Raw genomic sequence first — 20592 nt, 5'->3', positions numbered from 1 at the left:
TGTTACCTAGTCATGGTGATGAAACGTTTGAAAACAAACCTTCAAGCTCAGCGAGCTAACTTATATACTTATCATCAACCTGAGCTACAAACCTTCTCAAAAATCACTAATGGGCTTTTATTTCAAGGGGGTGGGGGTGGGGGGCGTTGGAGTATAAGAGTAGGGAAATCTTACTGCAACTGGATAAAGTGCTGGGAGACCATACCTAGAGAACTGAGAGCAGTTTTGTCCCTTATTTAAGGGGAGAGATCATTTCATTGGAGGCAGTTCAGAGAAGCTTCACTGGGATGATCCTGGTATGGAGGGATTGTCTTACGAGCAAAGGGTAAGCAGGCTGGAACTCTACTCACTGGAGTTGAGAAGACTGCGAGGCGGTCTCATTGAAACATATCAAGAGTAAAGGGACACCAAGTTAAGACTGAGCTGAGGAGGAATTTCTTCTCTCAGAGGGTTGGGTGTCTTTGGAACTCCTGGCCACAGAGAGCTATAGGGGCTGAGTCCTTTAATATATTTAAGGCTGACAGAGATAAATTGTTGATCAGTGGAGGAATCATGGGTTATGGAAAATGGGCAGGAACGTGGATGTGAAGAGTGTTCGATCAGCCATGATCCTATTGTACGGTGGAGCAGGCTCAAGGGGCTGAACAGCCTCCTGCTGTTCCTGTTCCTTACGGTCTTATCATCTTATGGAGTCAAATACCAATATTTCCTGTTTCCTTGCCTAACTGTTCATTATACATGATAAGCCATGAAGGTATCGTCATGGTTTTTGACTGGACGTAACATCATAGATAGGACCGCTCCTGTCAATTCATCTACATCAACATAAATTTCAGAGTCAAAACCATAAGAGGGAAGGGTTCAACCATAATAAACTGGGGAATTCTTGCATTTACGTAACACCTTTCATGGCAAATGGTTTTCTGAAAGCACTTTGATGTCAATTAAATCCTATTGAGTTGTATTCACTGTTTTAATATACAAAATGCAACCAGATCATTTACACACATCAACATCCCCCAAGCAGTATTTAGTAATGTAGGCTGAGAGATGTAGGTTAGTCCAGAACACAAAGCAACTCCCCTGTTTAGATTAGATTAGATTAGATTCCCTACAGTGTGGAAACAGGCCCTTCGGCCCAACAAGTCCACACCGACCCTCCAAAGAGCAACCCACCCAGATCCATTCCTCTGCATTTACCCCTGACTAATGCACCTAACACTACAGGCAATTTAGCACGGTCAATTCACCTAACCTGCACATCTTTGGACTGTGGGAGGAATCCCGAGCACCCGGAGGAAACCGACACAGACACAGGGAGAATGTGCAAACTCCACACAGACAGTTGCCCAAGGGGGAATTGAACCCGGGTCCCTGGAGCTGTGAGGCAGCAGTGCTAGTGCCGTGGGACTTTTTAATGTCTACCTGAGATAACTGATGGAGCCTTTATTTGATGCCTTGTCCCAGAACACTGCACAGAAGGTCAGCCTAGATTACAGATATTTTGAATCAAGCTGTTCAGAACGTGCTATGACACATTTCTGGAGTGGGTTGGACTTGAAACCAGGCCTCTTGGCTCAGAGGCTGGGACACCTCACCACAAGAGTTCTCAGCCTGGATTATATCTTTAAATTAATGGATGAGATCATTAACCCATAACCTTCTGATTTTAATGTCATCCGCGAGGCTGACACTTCAGCAGCCTTATAGCACTCTGACTGAGGTCATTTAAACCAATTCGTTATTCCTGGGGCGGACTGCTTTGTGTGACTTGGCTATTCACTGCATAACCTTTGCTAAGATACCACAAAAGGCTCTAGAAAGTGAATTGAAATTAGTAGCAATAGAATTCACCAAGTGGTAACATTTCCTGCTTAATCCAACTCCGCAGCATTTCCAACATAGTTTTCATGACGTAGTCACCTATCTGCAGCAATCTCCAGCACATGCTTCCAAGCTGTTGGCTAGGTTACCAAGCACCTGAAGAAATTGACAGCTGCACAGCTGATCTTGTAGTTACAACCATCTGGAAGAGTACAGACACTTATTTCAGGCATATGTCCCATGGCAGAGTCCTTACCAATTTGGAGACAGTGAGGTCTGCAGATGCTGGAGATCAGAGTTGAGAGTGTGTTACTGGAAAAGCACAGCAGGTCAGGCAGCATCCGAGAAGCAGGAAAATTGACATTTTGGGCCAGAGCCCTTCATCAGAAATGTCGATTTTTCTGCTCCTCGGATGCTGCCTGACCTGCTGTGCATTTTCAGCTACACATTCTCAGCCCCTTACGAATATGGCAGTCAGTGCAGAATGACTGAACATACACTATGCTCTATGTTTTATATCTTTATCATGGATGCAGTATAATCCAATATCTAGGTCAGCCAGGCAGTATCAAATGCTATCAATCATTATGGATTTCCTAAGGTTTACGCGGGTTGTTGAGAAATGCTGCTTTGACTTTTGTCTTCAAGAAGTTATATGATCAGGTAAGTGTCGATGCACTGAAAAATATCCAGGTGTAAACTGTGTAGTTTAACTTATATGTAGGAATATAGCCATGAGGCTGGGTGTATCTCTAATCTAACTGGTTTGGATGTTTCCGAGACATCTCTGAGTTTCAAGCTAACAGCGTGAGTATCCTGAGGCAGTGTGAATGTTAGAGGGTGTAGGCACCAAACAATTAAAGTCATCACTTCCTATCTGAAATGGCTTTGCATCACAAGTTACACACAATGTGTTTGCCAACATCTCCCAAGGTTCTCCTGGTGCTGAGATACCATAAACTGTTCACTCAGCTCCATACGAGCAGGCCACACAGGCAGGAAAACTGAAGTCACATGTGCACACAGCAACAGTATTCACAGCTCAATGACAAACCCATAAACGCATGATATTTAATCTGGACCAAATCCATGCATGCAACATGCAAGTACCTAGGCTTTACAAAGAAACAGCAATTATGCTATAGAACTTGTACCTCAAATAAAGAAGCTTGCTTGGTGGACCAGGATTGTCATTCTTCATACTGGAAGAATTGGAATTGTGTAAGCGTCCATTTCGACCACTCCCCACATACCCCCTTCTGCCTAGATTGGGTCATCAGAGACAGGCTATGTTCTACTTGCATAACACAAAGGCTGTTTGAAACTGGACAGTGCTTACAGTCAATTTGATTAGTTTACTGGTCACTGAAGCACCACCTTTTTTCTTTATCTTTAGTGCAAACGACTGGCTCGTGAGCGAGATGAGGCTGAGAGGCAGCTGAAACAGATCAAGCGAGGTGGGTCTATTTCTCTTCCTATATTCACCATTCTTTAACTCATTTGCAGAGAATGGAAACATTACATTGAACTGCCACTCTGCTGTGGTAGAACGAGAATTATCTCAAGAGCTTGGGATAATAAGGCAGTCTAATTTACAAGGGAAATTGTTCATTTTCCAGCTATTGGTGACAATGTCGCAACATGACTTTGTAATAAGCTGTTCATGTACAGTGCATGCACAGTACTATTGATATGGGCAGCCCTGGTTAGAGTTGTACCATTGGGTTGATATTTTACACTTAAGAAAAAAGGCTTGATTTAATCAACAGCAGATGTTCACCCATGTTCTCAGAATTTTGTACATTAGGAACCACCCAATCCTGTAATCTTCAAGAAAGTTGAATTATTTTGCCTTGCACTAGCATTGACTTGTTTAATGGCAGCATACACCTTGTTGATATTCACTGGTGGTACAGAACTCAAAATTATTCATGTTATCCCTCCTGGCAGTGAAGGACTGAGAGGTGAAACTTCTGACTTAAGAAGCTGTATTACTTCAAAATGTAATAATATTAACTTGGACCATAAAATGTCAAGGAGAAAGTGAGGACTGCAGATGCTGGAAATTAGAATTGAAAAGTGTGGCACTGGAAAAGCACAGCAGGTCAGGCAGCATCCGAGGAACAAGAGAGTCAATGTTTCAGGCATAAGCCGTTCATCAGGAATGTGCGTGGGGAGAGGGGTAAAGGGGCTGAGGGATAAATAGGAGGGTGGGGCTCGGGGGGAGGTAGCTGGGAAGGCGACAGGTAGATGCAGGTGAATGGTAATGGTGATAGATTGGAGCGAAGGGTGGAGTGGATAGGTGGGAAAGAAGATGGACAAGTGGGACAGTTCAAGAGGGCGGTGCCGAGCTAGAGGGATGAGGTGGGGGGAAGGGAGATTCAGAAACTAGTGAAGTTGATGTTTATGCCATGTGGTTGGAGGGTCCCAAGGTGGAAGATGAGGCGTTCTTCCTGCATTTGTCGGGTGGCTTGGATTTGGAGGTGGAGGAGACCCAGGACTTGCATGTCCTTGGTGGAGTGGGAGGTGGAGTTGAAATGGTTGGCCACAGAGTGGTGGAGTTGTTTGGTGCATGTGTCCCAGAGAGGTTCCCTGAAACGCTCCATGAGTTGGTGTCCTGTCTTCCCGATGTGAAGGAGACCACATCGAGTGCAATGGACACAGTAGATAAGGTGTTTGGAGGTGCAGGAAAATCTCTGCCGGATGTGGAAGGATCCTTTGGGGCCTTGGATGGAGGTGAGAAAATGTCGACAGTGTTATCTTTTCTGGTCACCCTGCTATAGGAAGGATACCACTAAATCAGAGAGGGTTCAGAAAATATTTACCAGATATTGTCCGGAATGGAGGGTTTGAGTTATAAAAATAAGCTGGGACTTTTTCGCTGGAGCGTAGGAGGTTGAGGGGTGATCTTTGTAGAGGCTTATAAAATGATGAGTGGCATTGATCAGGTGAATGACAAGGGTCTTTTCCCTAAGATGGGGAAGTTCAAAGCTAGGGAGCAAATTTTCAAGGGGAATAGGCAGAATTTTCAAAAGGACACAATGGGGAATTTTCTTAGATAGAAAATGGTTCATGTTTGGAATGAACTGCCAGAGGAAGTGGTGGATGCAGGTACAATTACAATATCTAAAAGACATTTGGATAAATTCATGAGTAGGAAATGTTTGGAGGGATATGGGCCAAATTCAAGCAAATGGGACTGTTTTATGCATATATTTTGCATGGACTTAATAGACTGAAGAATCTGGTTCCATGTTGTATGAATCTATTACTCAATGGCTCTATTACAATGCCAAAGATTTAAATTTACAATGCATTAACTTACCTTAAACTTTACTATTAAATATTAAAAACAAAAATAGAAATTGCTGGAAAAGCTCAACAGGTCTGGCAGCGTTTGTGGAGAAAAAACAGCGTTAATATTTCGAGTTGAGTGACCCTTCCTCAGAACTGGGAGATGGAGAGGATTGCAGATGATGGAGAGGTCAGAATATAACTTCCTCAGAACTGCTAAACATTAATGCTCCCTAACAGTAGGCTATCGATTATTATTAAAGGACAAATTGATTAATTTGCTGTGCTATTATTCATCAAGGACCTCTTGATACAGAATCCCTCCAACCTTACCATTTACTGCCTACATTTCAAAACTGAACAAAGACATTGAGTTTCTGGAGGGATTTTCCTGACAACATGCTGCTTCTACAAAGCTCTCATAGATCGTCAGTCAAAACTGAGATTTGGACAATAGGGAAACCCTTAATGAAATTAATTTTCTTATTATGTTCCAGTGCAGGAAAGGCCATTGTGACAAGGGCTGTCACTTTAAAAATGTTATTTTATCCTTTAATTTCAAGCGAGCTGGTAAAGTCAGAAACTGAAGAGTTAAGGGAGTAGCAGCTTAACAATGGAAGGGGAGTGGCCAGTTCTCCCAGTTCAGGTTTTTAACTTTGTCCAGCCCAGTCCAACACAGGCACCTCCTCATCAGGTTTTTTAGGTTTTTTTGCTGCAGCAGTCACACGATATTGGAGTTCAGGGGAGTTACAAGCTTCTGTATACGATTCCTCTGACTCTCTGAACTTTCTCTCTGGATGTTGTTCTCTCCTGCCTGTGAGAATCTATGTTTACGAGACTAGATGGGATTGATGTTCTTAAGGAGGAGGTGTGAAAATCCGCTGGGCGAGATGGGATTTATCCATGGATTCTCTGGGAAGCCAGGGAGGAGATTGCAGAGCCTTTGGCTTTGATCTTTATGTCATCATTGTCTTCAGGAATAGTGCCAGAAGACTGGAGGATAGCAAATGTTATTCCCTTGTTCAAGAAGGGGAGTGGAGCCAACCCTTTAATTACAGATCAGTGAGCCTTACTTCAGTTGTGGGCAAAGTGTTGGAAAGGGTTATAAGAGATAGGATTTATAATAATCTTGATAGGAATAAATTGATTAGGAATAGTCAGCATGGTTTGTGAAGGATAGGTCGTGCCTCACAAACCTTATTGAGTTCTTTGAGAAGGTGTCCAAACAGATGGATGAGGGTAAAGCCATTAATGTGGTGTATATGGATTTCAGTAAGGTGTTTGATAAGATTCCACGCAGTAGGCTATTGCACAAAATACAGGGGCATGGGATTGAGAGTGATTTAGTGCTTTGGATCAGGAATTGGCTATCTGAAAGATGACAGAGGTTGGTGGTTGATGGGAAATGTTCATCCTAGATTTCAGTTAAAAGTTGTGACCCACAGGGATCTGTTTTGGGACCACTGCTGTTTGTCATTTTCGTAAATGATCTGGATGAGGGCATAGAAGGATGGGTTAGTAAATTTGCGGATGACACTAATGTTGGTGGAGTTGTGGATAGTGATGAAGGATGTTGTAGGTTACAGAGGGACATGGATAAGCTGCAGAGCTAGACTGACAAGTGGCAACTGGAGTTTAATGCAGAAAAGTGTGAGGTGATTCACTTTGGAAGGAGTAACAGGAATGTAGAGTACTAGGCAAATGGTAAGATTCTTGGTGGTGTAGATGAGCGAGAGATCTCGGTGTCATGTACATAGATCCCTCAAAATTGCCACCCAGGTTGATAGGGTTGTTAAGAAGGCATACAGTGTGTTAGCTTTTATTAGTAGAGGGATCGAGTTTTGGATCCATGAGGTCATGTTGCAGCTGTACAAAACTCTAGTGCGGCCACACTTGGAGTATTGCATGCAATTCTGGTCACCGCATTATAGGTAGGATGTGGCAGCTTTGGAAAGGGTTCAGAGGAGATTTATTAGGATGTTGACTGGTATGGAGGGAAGGTCTTACAAGGTAAGGCTGAGGAACTTGATGCTGTTTTCATTGGAGGTAAGAAGGTTGAGAGGTGATTTCATTGAGACATACAAGATAATCAGAGGGTTAGACAGGGTGGACAGTGAGACCTTTTTCCTAGGATGATGATGGCTAGCATGAGGGGGCATAGTTTTAAATTGAAGGGTGATAGATATAGGACAGATGTCAGAGGTAGTTTCTTTACTCAGAGAGTAGTAGGGGCATGGAACGAACTGTCTGCAACAGGAGAAGACTTACCAACTTTAAGAGCATTTAAATGGTCATTGAATAGGCATATGGACGAGAATGGAATAGTGCAGGTTAGATGGGCTTCAGATTGGTTTCACAGGGCAGCGCAACATTGAGGGCCGAAGGGCCTGTACTGAGCTGTAATGTTCTATGCATTTACATTTCTGCCAAGGGGTATCTTTATGGGATGTTACTAGATTGGAACATTTAGTTAGTAATTGTTATTGAATCGAGTTGGTTAAGTCTTCCAATAGTTAAGTTATTCTAAATTCCACTTTCTTTTGTTCGTATTTCAACCTGCAGTGTTTAAATAAATTCTGTTTTGCTTAAAGCCGAGTGGTTTGACCAGCTGCATCATACCTGGAATATCCACAACAGATTTGCCCTTAAAATAAGGAAAAGTTAGGATCTGGGCTCCCTTCTTAAAGTATTTTGAGGGGGGTCTGGCCTGGTCCATAACACCAATTAAAATATCAAGTCAGCATTAGAATTCTGCTTCACAAGAACCGTTTTAACCAATCCTATTTTCCTGTGCTCTCTCTTTACTCTTTGATATTTTTCTTTGACACCACACTATTACATTTTAAATAATGGATGAACTGAAAGCACTGCATTAATATAAATACAGGAAAAAATGTGTATCCTGCATAACAATGTTCAGATGCCTCGGAGGCTTGGTTATATGTTCAATGCATATGTGATATTGACTACCTCTTAGCTGTGCAGCTGTGAACAGATAGTGTAGGAAAGCCCTGTGGTTTCTCACAGGCAGGCAGGGAGGGGGATATTATTTTACCCCGTCTGTGAAGTTAAAAAGGTTTGCTCCATCAGAATCCCAATCCGATCGATTCATTGAGAACAATGTGCCTTCCTTCTCGAGATGTGATTGTCTCCACTTGCATTTCATGCAATGAGGATTTTGTCCAAGGAAATATCATGTATTGGAACGGAAAAGGAAGTTTATTTCATTGAAAAGTTGACTGAAATATTATTATTGCTAAAAATGGAGAGCAGAAGGAAAATTAGGTCTTTTTACAACACTTTGATAGACTGTGTTTGTTTAAAAATTGTGCCATAGTCCACAGTGAATGCCTTACTATTGAGAAAGTTTTAAAAATAACTTGACCATTTGCTCTGATGTTGTACCATCATTTCTGCAGAATTGTGTAATCTGCTGTATTTAGGTATTTTACCTCAATGATATATTTCCTCAATGATTTCTGCTACAGTTATGAAAAGTCAGATGACCCTCCAATTAAACTCCCTCCGCCCCATCCCATGTGTGTTAATGCCCCAGAGAACTATTGGCACATTGGCTGCAACAATGCTTGGTATGGACCTTAATTTTGATTGTGAATTGATTTATTGTTGTCACGTGTACCTAAGTATGGTGAAAAGTTTTGTTTTGCATGCAGTATAGACAGATCATACAGTATAAGCACATATAGATGTTCATAGAATCCCTACAGTGTGACTGCAGGCCATTCAACCCTTTGAGTCCCAAGAGCATCTCACCCATTCCGTGTAAACTCATAATCCCATTGGCTAATCCGTACATCCCTGTACACTATGGACAATTTAGCATGGCCAATCCACCGTAACCGACACATCTTTGGACTGTGGGAAAGAAACCGGAACACCTGGAGTAAACCCACACAGGTAGAACACGCACGCTCCACCTGAGAGTAGAATCGAACCTGGGTCCCTAGCACTTTGAAGGAGCAGTGCTAACCACTGAGCCACCATGCAACCCCTAGATCATAGGGCAATTGAACAGAGCAAGGAATGCAAATTTACAGCTGGACGGGAGGTGTACAAAAGCAAGATCAACCTGAGATTTGAAATTTGAGAGCTCCATTCAGCAGTCTAATAACAGCCTGGAAGAAGCTGTTCTTGAACCTGCATTATAAAGTGGCCCCGTAAGAACCGTACCTGAGAATCTGCATTTATTTTGTCCTATGCCCTTGATAGCACATGGTGTTTAATAGCATGCCCAACTGCTAATGGAGTGGGATGAATAAGTTACATTGTTTGTTATCAGTGCAATTGCATTAATGCGATGGAGCGCGGAACAGGCAGAAGTATATTATGGTGCAACGTGAATAGGCTGGAGGTCAATTTATCCTTGTTGAAAACAATGATAAAACATTCCACAAAATCAGAAATTATAATCTTAGGAAACCAGAACAGGAGAAGACCAAAACAGACAATACCTAAATGGACCAGCAAATTTGAGTTATCAAACTCAGGTTGAATGATATGAGATTCATTCTCCCAGCTCATAAATAAGTTATTTACACAGGTTTTGTAATATTAGAGTAACTGTATTAAAGAAGGGAGTGTTTCATTATTTTAGTGAATAATTCAGCTCTGAATGTCAATAATTCAGTACTGGTCGCTTTGTTAGGAACATCTTGTGTTACTCACAGACTTCTGCAGCTTTTCATGTCATTATTTGGAAATAATTCACATTGGTGATGATAAGACATTTTTTACTTTCCATTATGGTTATATTTTTCTGCTCCTTTTGTGGGGGCTTTACACTCTCGCTTGTAACTACAAGCCATGCAGCCACACTGTATCCTCTATCTGAATAAGTTATGGGTATCCAATACTAATGTTCCTTTCTTCAGAGGAGGAGTTGTTGGATGATAGGCTGCCCATTCTCTGCATTAAGACCAATCCAGTAATTGAAATGACCATCTGAGCACTTGGATATTACTGGGACAGGAGGGTTTGAGTGATAAGGAGAGGCTGGATAGCCTGGGACTTTTCTCGCTGAAGTGTAGGAGGTTGAAGGGTGACCTTACAGAGGTTTATAAAATCATGAGGGGCATCGATAAGGCAAACAGCAAAGGTCTTTTCTCTAGGGTAGGGGAGTTCAAAACTAGAGGGCATATTTTTAAGGTGACAGGGGAAAGGACATGAGGGGCAGCTTTTTCACATCGAGTCTGGTTCATTTGTGGAATGATCTGCCAGAGGAATTAGTAGATGCAGGTACAGTTACAACATTTAAAAGACATTTGGATGTTACTTGAATATGAAAGGTTTAAAGGGGCATGGGCCAAATGCAGGCAAGTGGAACTAGTTTAGTTTGGGGAAATTTGGTCAGCATGAATGAGTTGCACTGAAAGGTCTGTTTCCATTCTGTTTGCCCTATGACTCAATCCTAAATGTTGGGTCTACAATTCACAGAATAATAAAAATCAAGTGCTCTATTCCTTTCTTCAGATACCTGTAGATGTTGAATAATTTCAGAATTAAAAATCACACCACACCAGGTTATAGTCCAACAGATTTAATTGGAAGCGCTAGCTTTCGGAGTGCTGCTCCTTCATCAGGTAGTTGTGGAGCACACATCATGAGTAATTTCAGGTGTTTTTCAGACTGCTTTCTATAGAGTTTCGGTTCACTAACAGTAACAGCCCATTCTTATGGTCTGCCACGGTTGTTCTTAAAGCTTTCTTGGAAAAGCGCAGCAGGTCAGGCAGCATCCAAGGAATAAGCCCTTCTGCAGGAAGCCTTCTTCATTCCTGAAGAAGGGCTTATGTCCGAAACGTCGATTCTCCTGTTCCTTGGATGCTGCCTGACCTGCTGCGCTTTTCCAGCAACACATTTTCAGCTCTGATCTCCAGCATCTGCAGTCCTCACTTTCTCCTTAAAGCTTTCTTCACCTGTAATAACAAAAGGGAACCTTGAGATAGAATCAATGACCATTATGAAGTTAACTGCATGCACCAGGTCATTTCAAACTGAATTAAAAACCGATAGAACTGTAGATCCTGTAAATCAGAAACAAAGACAGAAGTTGCTAGAAAAGCTCAGCAGGTCTGGCAGCATCTGTGAAGAGAAAGTAGAGTTAATATTTCAGATCCAGTGACCCTTAGAACTGATAGTAGTGAGGAAAATGTCGGTTTATTGCAGAAGGTAGAGTGGGGGGAGTTGGTAAGGAGTAAATGATGGGTGCGGATAGAGCCCAAAGAGAGAGAAGAACAGTTTGACAGACAAAGGATTCGGTAACGCTGGGAGGATGAATAGCTGTTAATGTGGACTGTTAGTGGCAACAATAGATCATGTGTAATGACAGTCTATGTAATAACAAGGCCTGGTGTGTGTGTGGTAAGGGGCCAGGACACAGGGGAGTTCAGGTCCTAAAATTATTGAACTCGACATTGAGTGCAAAGTGCTGACAGGTCCCCAAGTGGAAAATGAGATGCTGGCCTTTTAGTCTGTGCCGAGCTTCACTGGAGCCCTGCAGCAAGCCTGAGACAGAGATGTTGGTCAGGAAATAGGTGGGGTGTTGAAGTGGCAGGCAAATGAAAGCTCCGGGTCACTTTTATGGGCAGAATGTGGATGTTCTGTGAAGCATTCACCTAGTCTACACTTTGTTTCCCCCAGTGTAGAGGAGACCATGTTGTGAGCAGTGAATGCAGTCGACTAGATTGTGAGAAGTGCAGGTAAAGTGCTGCTTCCCCTGGTAGGTATGTTTGGGCCCTTGGATAGTGAGAAGGAGGAGGGGAATGGGCAGGTGTTACACCTTCAGTGGTTGCAGGGGAAGGTGCCATGGGGGTTGGGGGGTTTGTTGGGAGTGAAGGAAGAGTGGACCAGGGCGTCCTGGAGGGGATGGTCCCTGCAGAAGGCAGAGAAGGGAGGGGAGGGGAATCTGTGTCTGGTGGTGGCATCTCACTGGAGGTGGCCGAAATGTTGCCTGATGGCCTCATGGATATGGATTCTGGTGGGATAGTAGGTAAGGACAAGGGGAAGCCTATTGCTGTTGTAGGAGGGTGGGGAGGAGGTGAGGGTGGAAATGCGGGAGATGGGTTGGACCCAGTTGAGAGCCCTGTCAACAACGGCGCTGGGGAATCCTCGGTTGAGGAAGAAGGTGGACATTTCGGAGGCTCCCTTGTTGAAGTTGGCCTCATTGGAACATTTGTGATGGAGATGGAGGAACCGGGAGAATGGAATGGAGTATTTACAGGAAGCAGGGTGCGAGGATGTATAGTCCGGGTAGCTGCGGGAGTCGGTGGGTTTATGGTGAATACTAGTGGCCTACCACTGGAAAGCTATTTGTAAAGAAAACCTTTATGATTTACTGTACACTTACAAAGAAAGGCTAGTCTGATCCAAGTAGTGCTGGTTTGTTGTGTACTGACTGGCACAATGCCAGGGCAGACAATGACACAGTGGAGGTCACTGCCAACTGTGTGTGCATCACTTCAACAATTTAGAATAATTGTATATCATTTATCAGCATTTAGCAATGTTTTGAGAGCTTTATGTTCTAGTCAGATACTAAAGTATAACAGAATTGGTTGTCTCTGTGTCTTTGAATAAATTATATAGTCAGGTGAAGCAGAGAGTGTTAACTTACAGAGAGTAGTCATTAGCAATTCCAGAATTGTCTGTTCCAGGCACCGCAGTTAAAATGGAAGGAGATTCAGTTACAAAGATGACTGGACATTGATGAATCGTTGTTGTTGCTGTAAGTACTGGAAGTGAAGGGGACGGTAGGTCAAGGCTGTTTTTCATTGTAGTTTGAGAATCTGTCTCTGTGCTGATAGAATTCAAAGCAAGTTGTGTCATAATACAGGAGTCTGTCACTGCGTGTATCTTACAGATAACATTGATGCTTTGTTTATTAGATTTAATTCACATTGAAATAATTGAAATAATCCGCCTGGAACCCTCCCTTTTATCTGCACTTGACCTGTTCATTGAGAATTGCTGTTGTGACTTTGGTTACCCTAATTTCTCTGCTCCCTGCCCCCCAGGTTCCTTACCCATTTAAACCAATCTCCCTCTGTACTGACTGCACTCCGTGCTCTCGGATCCAGTCCTGACTTTGTCATCACCCTGCCGGTGGTGCTGTTCTTTGGCAGACTGACCCCCGACGTTGCTCCTCCGGACCATAACCCCACCATCGAGCAGTTTCGATGACAAGTCACTGGACTCAAAATGTTGACCTCTGCTTTCTCTCTACAGATGCTGCAGGGGCCTGCTGAGTTTCGCCTGCAATTTCTGATTTTGATTACTAAAGGGATGCTTGATTGTGGAAAATTCACTTGTTTCGCTGCATGTTATAAGGGACGTTAAGCCAAATCATTTTACATGTCTTTTTGTTTTCCCATGTGTATTCTCCATTGTTTCATGTTTTTCAAGAAAATTTAGGACATCAATATGAAAGGGCAGTGATGAGTCATTTGGATAAGTACATGAATAAGAAATGTTCGGAGCGATATGGGCCAAGTGCAGACAGGTGGGAGTAGTTTAGTTTGGCAACATGGCCGGCATGGATTGGTTGGACCTAAGAGTCTGTTTCTGTGCTGTATGACTGAGTCCAGCACAAAGGCATTTAGATGATCAGGTGGAGGAGAGTGGAATATAGTTATGAACAAGGATTCTAATGTTTCACTATTAGCACCATTTAGCAAACTCTTTTAAAGTTTTCATCTACCCCTCTCTGCTTTCTTTTACATGTTTCCTCTCTCTCTTCAAATATTAGTATTTTTTCTATTTTTGACCTTCAAAACATTGGAACACACAGATACATGTGTTGTCTCAAAGTACGTGTACTTAATAAAGAGACCATAGTTCGAGTGAACGAATGTTGATAGAGTGGTCCGCCCAAAGGATATTAGTTTGAGACTGGAGAACAATGAGTCTGTTTGTTTCAGCTCATGTGTGTGAAACAGCCTATCAGTCTTCTCTGTCTTTCTGGATTCTAAATGGTGGTGCCCAGAAATGTTATAGGTAACCACATATTGCATTGATAATGGGATTTGACCTGAATCTGGAATAGACATATGGATATCTGGGATCATATATTATAATTTTGAGTTTTCTCAGTGTCCTCTTTACTCTCAATATCAAACAGTTGTTTCCACATCTGAAATTTTGTACAGATTTATTGAAATAGAGTCGTAGAGATGTACAACATGGAAACAGACCCTTGAGGCCAACTCAAACATGCCAACTAGATATCCTAACCTACTCTAGTCTTGTTTACCAGCATTTGGTCCATATCCCTCTGAACCCTTCCTATTCATGTACCCATCCAGATACCTTTTAAATGTTATGATTGTACCAACCTCCACCACTTTCTCTGGCAACTCACTCCATACATCTGCCACTCTCTGGAGAAGTTGCCCTTAGGTCCCTTTTAAATCATTCCCTCTTACCTTAAACCTATGCCCTCTAATTTTGGAATCCCCCATTCTGGAGAAAAACCTTGTCTATTTACCTATCCATGCCCGTCATGTTTTTATATACCTCCATAAGGTCACCCCTCACCCTCAGAGGCTCCAGGGAAAACAGTGCATTATGAGTGGAACATAACTGTAAAGGTATAGGAGGTGGGAATGACACTTGTCCATCCCTGGCATACTGCAGTGTTCCAGTGAGCCCCAGCGCAAAATGGAGGAACAACATCTCATCTTCAAACTGGGCACTTTATAGCCTTCTGGGCTTAATATTGAGTTCAACACCTTCAAATTGTGAACTTACTCCCAATCCTTCCCTTTCTTTTAACTTTGCTTATTACGTTCTCTGTCACCACGTCCTCTCTTCCCCACCCCTAGCCTAGTGGGACTGTCTGTCCTTTCCAGTCTGGCAGTTAGACACACCTTTGTTCTGCCATTCTCACATTCTGATCAATTAATCTGCTGCAGCAACATCCTTACTCCCCCAGCACTCCATGCCCACACTTCAGGCCAGCTCTGATTCGAAACATTATTGAAATGTCAGCTGGACTCGAAACATTAGTTTCCCCTCTCTCTCTCTCTCTCTCTCTCTCCACAGATGCTGCCTGACCTGTTGTGATCTCCAGCATTGTTTATTTTCAGGAATTATCTATTCCGTATCTAGTTCTACTGCCTTTGTTCATTCAGCAAGTGATGTTTTGTGTTTTCATAGCTGCTTTGACTGTCAGCAATTTTCCTGCTCCACAGGTAGATAGGATAGTGAAGAGGCGTTTGGTATGCTTTCCTTTATTGGTCAGAGCATTGAGTACAGGAGTTGGGAGGTCCTGTTGCGGCTGTACAGGACAGTGGTTAGGCCACTGTTGGAATATTGTGTGCAATTCTGGTCTCCTTCCTATCGAAAAGATGTTGTAAAACTTGAAAGGGTTCAGAAAAGATTTACAAGGATGTTGCCAGGGTTGGAGGATCTGAGCTACAGGGAGAGGCTGAACAGGCTGGGGCTGTTTTCCCTGGAGTGCAGAAGCTGAGGGGTGACCTTATAGAGGTTTACAAAATTGTGAGGGGCATGGATAGGATAAATAGACAAAGTCTTTTCCCTGGGGTCAGGGAGTCCAGAACTAGAGGGCATAGGTTTAGGGTGAGAGGGGAAAGCTATAAAAGAGACCTAAAGGGCTACTTTTTCACACAGAGGATAGTGTTTGAATGGAATGAGCTGCCAGAGGAAGTGGTGGAGGCTAATACAATTGCAACATTTAAAAGGCATCTGGATGGGTATATGAATAGGAAGGGTTTAGAGGTATATGGGCCAAATGCAGGCAGGTGGGACTAGGCTGGGTTGGGATATCTGGTCGGCATGGACGGGTGGACAGAAGGGTCTGTTTCCATGCTGTACATCTCTATGACTATGACTATGACTCTATAGGATTTATTTCTAGGCTCTTCCCCATTCTGTTCCAGCAGCTTCTGAGAGATTCTTATTCAGTGTCAGAATTTGTGTTTTTAATGTGTTATGTGCCTAGAACACCCCCTCCAAAAGCTCAAGCTTATAAATTCTGAGATGATTCAAAAATTGTTCAGATGGCTTTCGGAATCCACAACAAATAGTTTTCCAAACAAGCCTGTGTTCTTTCTGTAAGGTCCGAAATCACACGACATCAGGTCATAGTCCAACAAGTTTATTTGAAATACAAGCTTTCAGAGTGCTGCTCCTTTGTCAGGTGAACCTTTTACAGATGCACCATTGAAAGTATACTGTCCCAGTGTGTAACGGCCTGGTACGCAACTGCTTTGCCCAGGACCATTATGCACTGGGACAGAAACTACAGAAGATGGTGCGCACAGCCCAGACCATCATGGAAGCCAATCTTCCATCCATTGATTCCATTTACACGGCTCGCTGCTGCAGAAAGGCTGCCAACATCATCACAGACCCCTCCCACCCTGCTAATGATCTCCTACAACCTCTTCCATCAGGCAGAAAATACAGCAGCTTGAACAAACACAGCAGCAAGTTCAGGAATAGCTTCTTCTCAGCTGTTACTAGACTGATGAATGCCTGTCTAACTTCGAATAATGTTGATCTTGCTAATGCTGATCTTTCCAAGCGCCGCCCTGTGTGAAATAACCTGCATGCCTCTGTCTAAGTTATTTTCTCACCCTATGATCTGTATGTCCTTGATTACTATGATCTTCCTGAACTGATGGCAAACAAAGTTTTTCACTGTACAGTACTTCACACAGAGTGTGGTGGGCGTTTGGAACGCGTTGCGAGCAGAGGTGGTAGAGGCAGGCACGGTAGATTCATTTAAGAAGCGTCTGGACAGATGCATGAGTAGGTAGGGAGCAGAGGGATACAAATGCCTAGGAATTGACCGACAGGTTTAGACAGTACATTTGGATCGGCTCAGGCTTGGAGGGCTGAAGAGCCTGTTCCTGGGCTGTAAATTTTCTTTGTTCTTTGTTCTTTGTACTTAGGTACACATGACAATAAATCAAATCAAAAGGAGCAGTGCTCTGAAGGCTTGTGATTTCAAATAAACCTGTTGGACTATAACCTGGTGTTGTGTGACTCTTGACCTTGTCTACCCCTTGTCTCCACGTTTCAGGCTCTCAGCCTATTTTCCTGATGAAGGGCTTTTGTCCGAAACGTCGATTTTACTACTCCTCGGATGCTGCCTGAACTGCTGTGCTTTTCCAGCACCACTCTAATCTAGACTCAGGTTTCCAGCATCTGCAGTCTTTGTTTTTACCTTGTCTACCCCAGTCCAACACTGGCACCTCATCCTGTTCCCTGGATGCTGCCTGACCTGCTGTGCTGTTCCAGCAATAAAGTTTCAACTTTGATCTCCAGCATCTGCAGACCTCACTTTCTCCTCACCTGTTATGTAAAACCAATTAAATTATACAACATGCAGATCTGAGATTAAGCTATCTGTGTGTATAGAAACTAAATGGAATTGTAACTCTACTTTAAACTCTTCCTAATAAACTAAGCAGTTCCTTTTACTTTGCTGATTAAACTAATGAGATTTGGATGAAAACAGAGTGTACAGTTCCCACCAAAGGGAAAAGGATTTGTACACTTTCCGTCATATGACTTTAGGCAGAGATTTAAAAGAAGGTCATGAATTAGCTCACCTTTAAAAAAATATCTTTATTGGGTTCTGAAAAGATTTACAAGGATGTTGTCAGGGTTGGAGGATTTAAGCTACAGGGAGAGGCTGAATAGGCTGGGGCTGTTTTCCCTGCAGCGTCGAAGGCTGAGGGGTGACCTTATTGAGGTTTATAAAATCATGAGGGGCATGGATAGGGTAAATAGACAAAGTCTTTTCCCTGGGGTGAGGGAGTCCAGAACTCGGGAGCATGGGTTTAGGGTGAGAGGTGAAAGATTTAAAAGGGATCTAAGGGGTAACTTTTTCATACAGAGAGTGGTCCATGTATGGAATGAGCTGCCAGAGGAAGTGGTGGAGGCTGGTACAATTACAACATTTAAAAGGCATATGAATAGGAAGGGTTTGGAGAGATATGGACCAAGTGCTGGCAAATGGGACTAGATTAATTTAGGATATCTGGTCAGCATGGACAAGTTGAACCGAAGGATCTGTTTCCGTGCTGTACAGCACTTTGACTCTATGTGTTGGAGGAATGGTTAATACAAAAATCCTTAAAACCCACTTTCAGGTTATGCCCAGTTATAGGACCATCATCTCAGCACTCAGGGGTTTAGCTGGTGCTGTTAGTATAAATGGATATCAGTCTATGAAGGAAAAAATTAGCTCTCATTCATCAACATTTACAAATTAGCCGTATGCCTCTAACGGTGTCACTGATTCTATTCGGAAACTGATGAAATCAAGTTAGTTTCATCTCTAAGGTATGACATTTTGACAAAGAATGTTTACTGGCTGAGAAAGCTGATGAATTTCTTGGCTTTGTGGCAGATCTAACAAGGAATTTGTTGACAGGAACATAGTTAATATCTCAAAATTAACATTCACAACACAAAAGCTTTCACTCAACATAACCATCATACCATAGTTGGTCATTTTTAGGTCACGTCCACTTCGTTTCCATCTCAGTTTTGGTTGCTGCAAGGTGGAAACATCATTTCAGCTCAAGAAGTCTGATGAATGAAACTTTTTTTTGTCTGCGTTGAATAGTCTTTTTGGCTTCTTCAAGGAGTTTAAAGTCAATAGAGAGACTGAGCTTTCCTCTGTGGTAGCATTTTTTTACATAGGCAGTGAGCAGCAATGTTTTAAGGTTCAATGACATATAGAGACATAAAGCACAGTGTCCATTACAATAGCAGCTCCATGCAGCCGGGGGAAGTGCAGAGGATCCTGTAAGTGGATCGGAGATGTGCCAATGAGCGTTCTCAGAGGCTGGCACATGTCAGATACCAATGCCCCTGGATTTGGCATTCAGGAGGCTAGGGGCCATGGAGTGCACCCAGAAATATTGTTGCCCATTGTTCAGCATGGCAGTCCATGAGACATAGGAGTGGAAGTAAGGCCATTCAGCCCATCGAGTCCACTCTGCCATTCAATCATAGCTGATGGGCATTTCAACTCCACTTACCGGCATTCTCCCCGTATCCCTTAATTCCTTGCAAGATTAAGAATTTATCAATCTCTACCTTGAAGACATTTAACGTGCCAGCCTCTACTGTGCTCCATGGCAATGAATTCCACAGGCCCACCACTCTCTGGCAGAGGAAATGTCTCCTCATTTCCATTTTAAATTGACCCCCTCTAATTCTAAGGCTGTGCCCATGGGTCCTAGTATCCCCGCCTGATGGAAACAAATTCCTAGTGTCCAAGCAGTCATTTGGAGCCAGTGGAGAGCTGAATCCAGTGGGTGCTTGCTCAAGGTATTGTGTTGAGTTTTCCCGACATTGAGCTTGTTTGATGGATTTGGTCAGATAGGACCAGAATATTAATGAGGTGAAACATTTCTGTCTTGTTTTATTCTTGGTTTTGGTAGACATAGGTTTTACTATTGATCCTAGCTAACTTTCATCAGCGTATAGATAACAGCTTGGTAGGAGAACAGCTCATTTTAGATGCATTATTCCTTAAAAGCTGTGCTTAACTAAAAAGTGATGGGTGACATTCAATTTGATTGATTTAACACCTGGGATGTTATGGATAAGCTGAACAATGTTATTATAATTGAATGGGAGATCTAACAGCAAAGTCTTGATGGAGTTGGCGGTGTTGGACTGGGGTGAACAAAGTCATAAGTCACATGACACCAGGTTATAGTCCAACAGGTTTACTTGAAATCACAAGCTTTCAGAGCGCTTACATTTGTGATTTCAAATAAACCTGTCAGATTATAACCTGGTGTCATGTGACTTCTGACTTTGTAAAATCTTTAATAGGTCAATATTTTTAATTTGCATCTAGAACATAGAACATAGAAGAATACAGCGCAGTACAGGCCCTTGGGCCCTCGATGTTGCGCCGATCCAAGCCCACCTAAACTACACTAACCCACTATCCTCCATATACCTATCCAATGCCCTCTTAAATGCCCATAAAGATGGAGAGTCCACCACTGTTACTGGCAGGGCATTCCATGAACTAACGACTCGCTGAGTGAAGAACCTACCCCTAACATCAGTCCTATATCTACCCCCCCTTAATTTAAGGCTATGCCCCCTTGTAATACCCGACTCAATACGCGGGAAAAGGTTCATACTGTCGACCCTATCTAACCCCCTAATCATCTTGTACACCTCAATCAAGTCACCCCTAAACCTTCTTTTCTCTAGTGAAAAACAGCCCCAAGTACCTCAGTCTTTCCTCATACGATTTTCCTTCCATACCAGGCAACATCCTGGTAAACCTCCTCTGCACCCGTTCCAATGCCTCCACATCCTTCCTATAGTATGGCGACCAAAACTGCACACAATATTCCAGATGCGGCCGTACCAGAGTCTTATACAACTGCATCATGACCTCAGGACTCCGGAACTCAATTCCTCTACCAATAAAAGCCAGTACGCCATATGCCT

At 42.9% G+C, this 20592-nt stretch overlaps 1 protein-coding gene across 3 annotated transcripts in view; it reads left to right on the top strand.

Annotated features, from left to right (window-relative positions):
- The window catches only part of shtn3 (shootin 3), a 127304-nt gene that overhangs the window by 14554 nt on the left and 92158 nt on the right, over positions 1 to 20592 (top strand). For 2 of the 3 annotated variants that reach the window (XM_043704073.2, XM_087995505.1), the window contains exon 2: positions 3221 to 3281. In XM_043704073.2, coding sequence (XP_043560008.2) covers positions 3221 to 3281 — 61 coding nt within the window. Of the gene's footprint in view, positions 1 to 3220; positions 3282 to 12717; positions 12860 to 20592 lie in introns of those variants that run through there. The other variant, XM_087995507.1, reaches the window with a different exon arrangement.

This window comes from Chiloscyllium plagiosum, unplaced genomic scaffold (assembly GCF_037043375.1).
Source record: "Chiloscyllium plagiosum isolate Xiang-an unplaced genomic scaffold, Cpla_swu_hap1 HiC_scaffold_16, whole genome shotgun sequence".
In the NCBI taxonomy this organism is placed as follows: domain Eukaryota; kingdom Metazoa; phylum Chordata; class Chondrichthyes; order Orectolobiformes; family Hemiscylliidae; genus Chiloscyllium; species Chiloscyllium plagiosum.
Note: the sequence above shows the minus strand (reverse complement) of the source record. Positions and strands in the feature narration are given on the sequence as shown.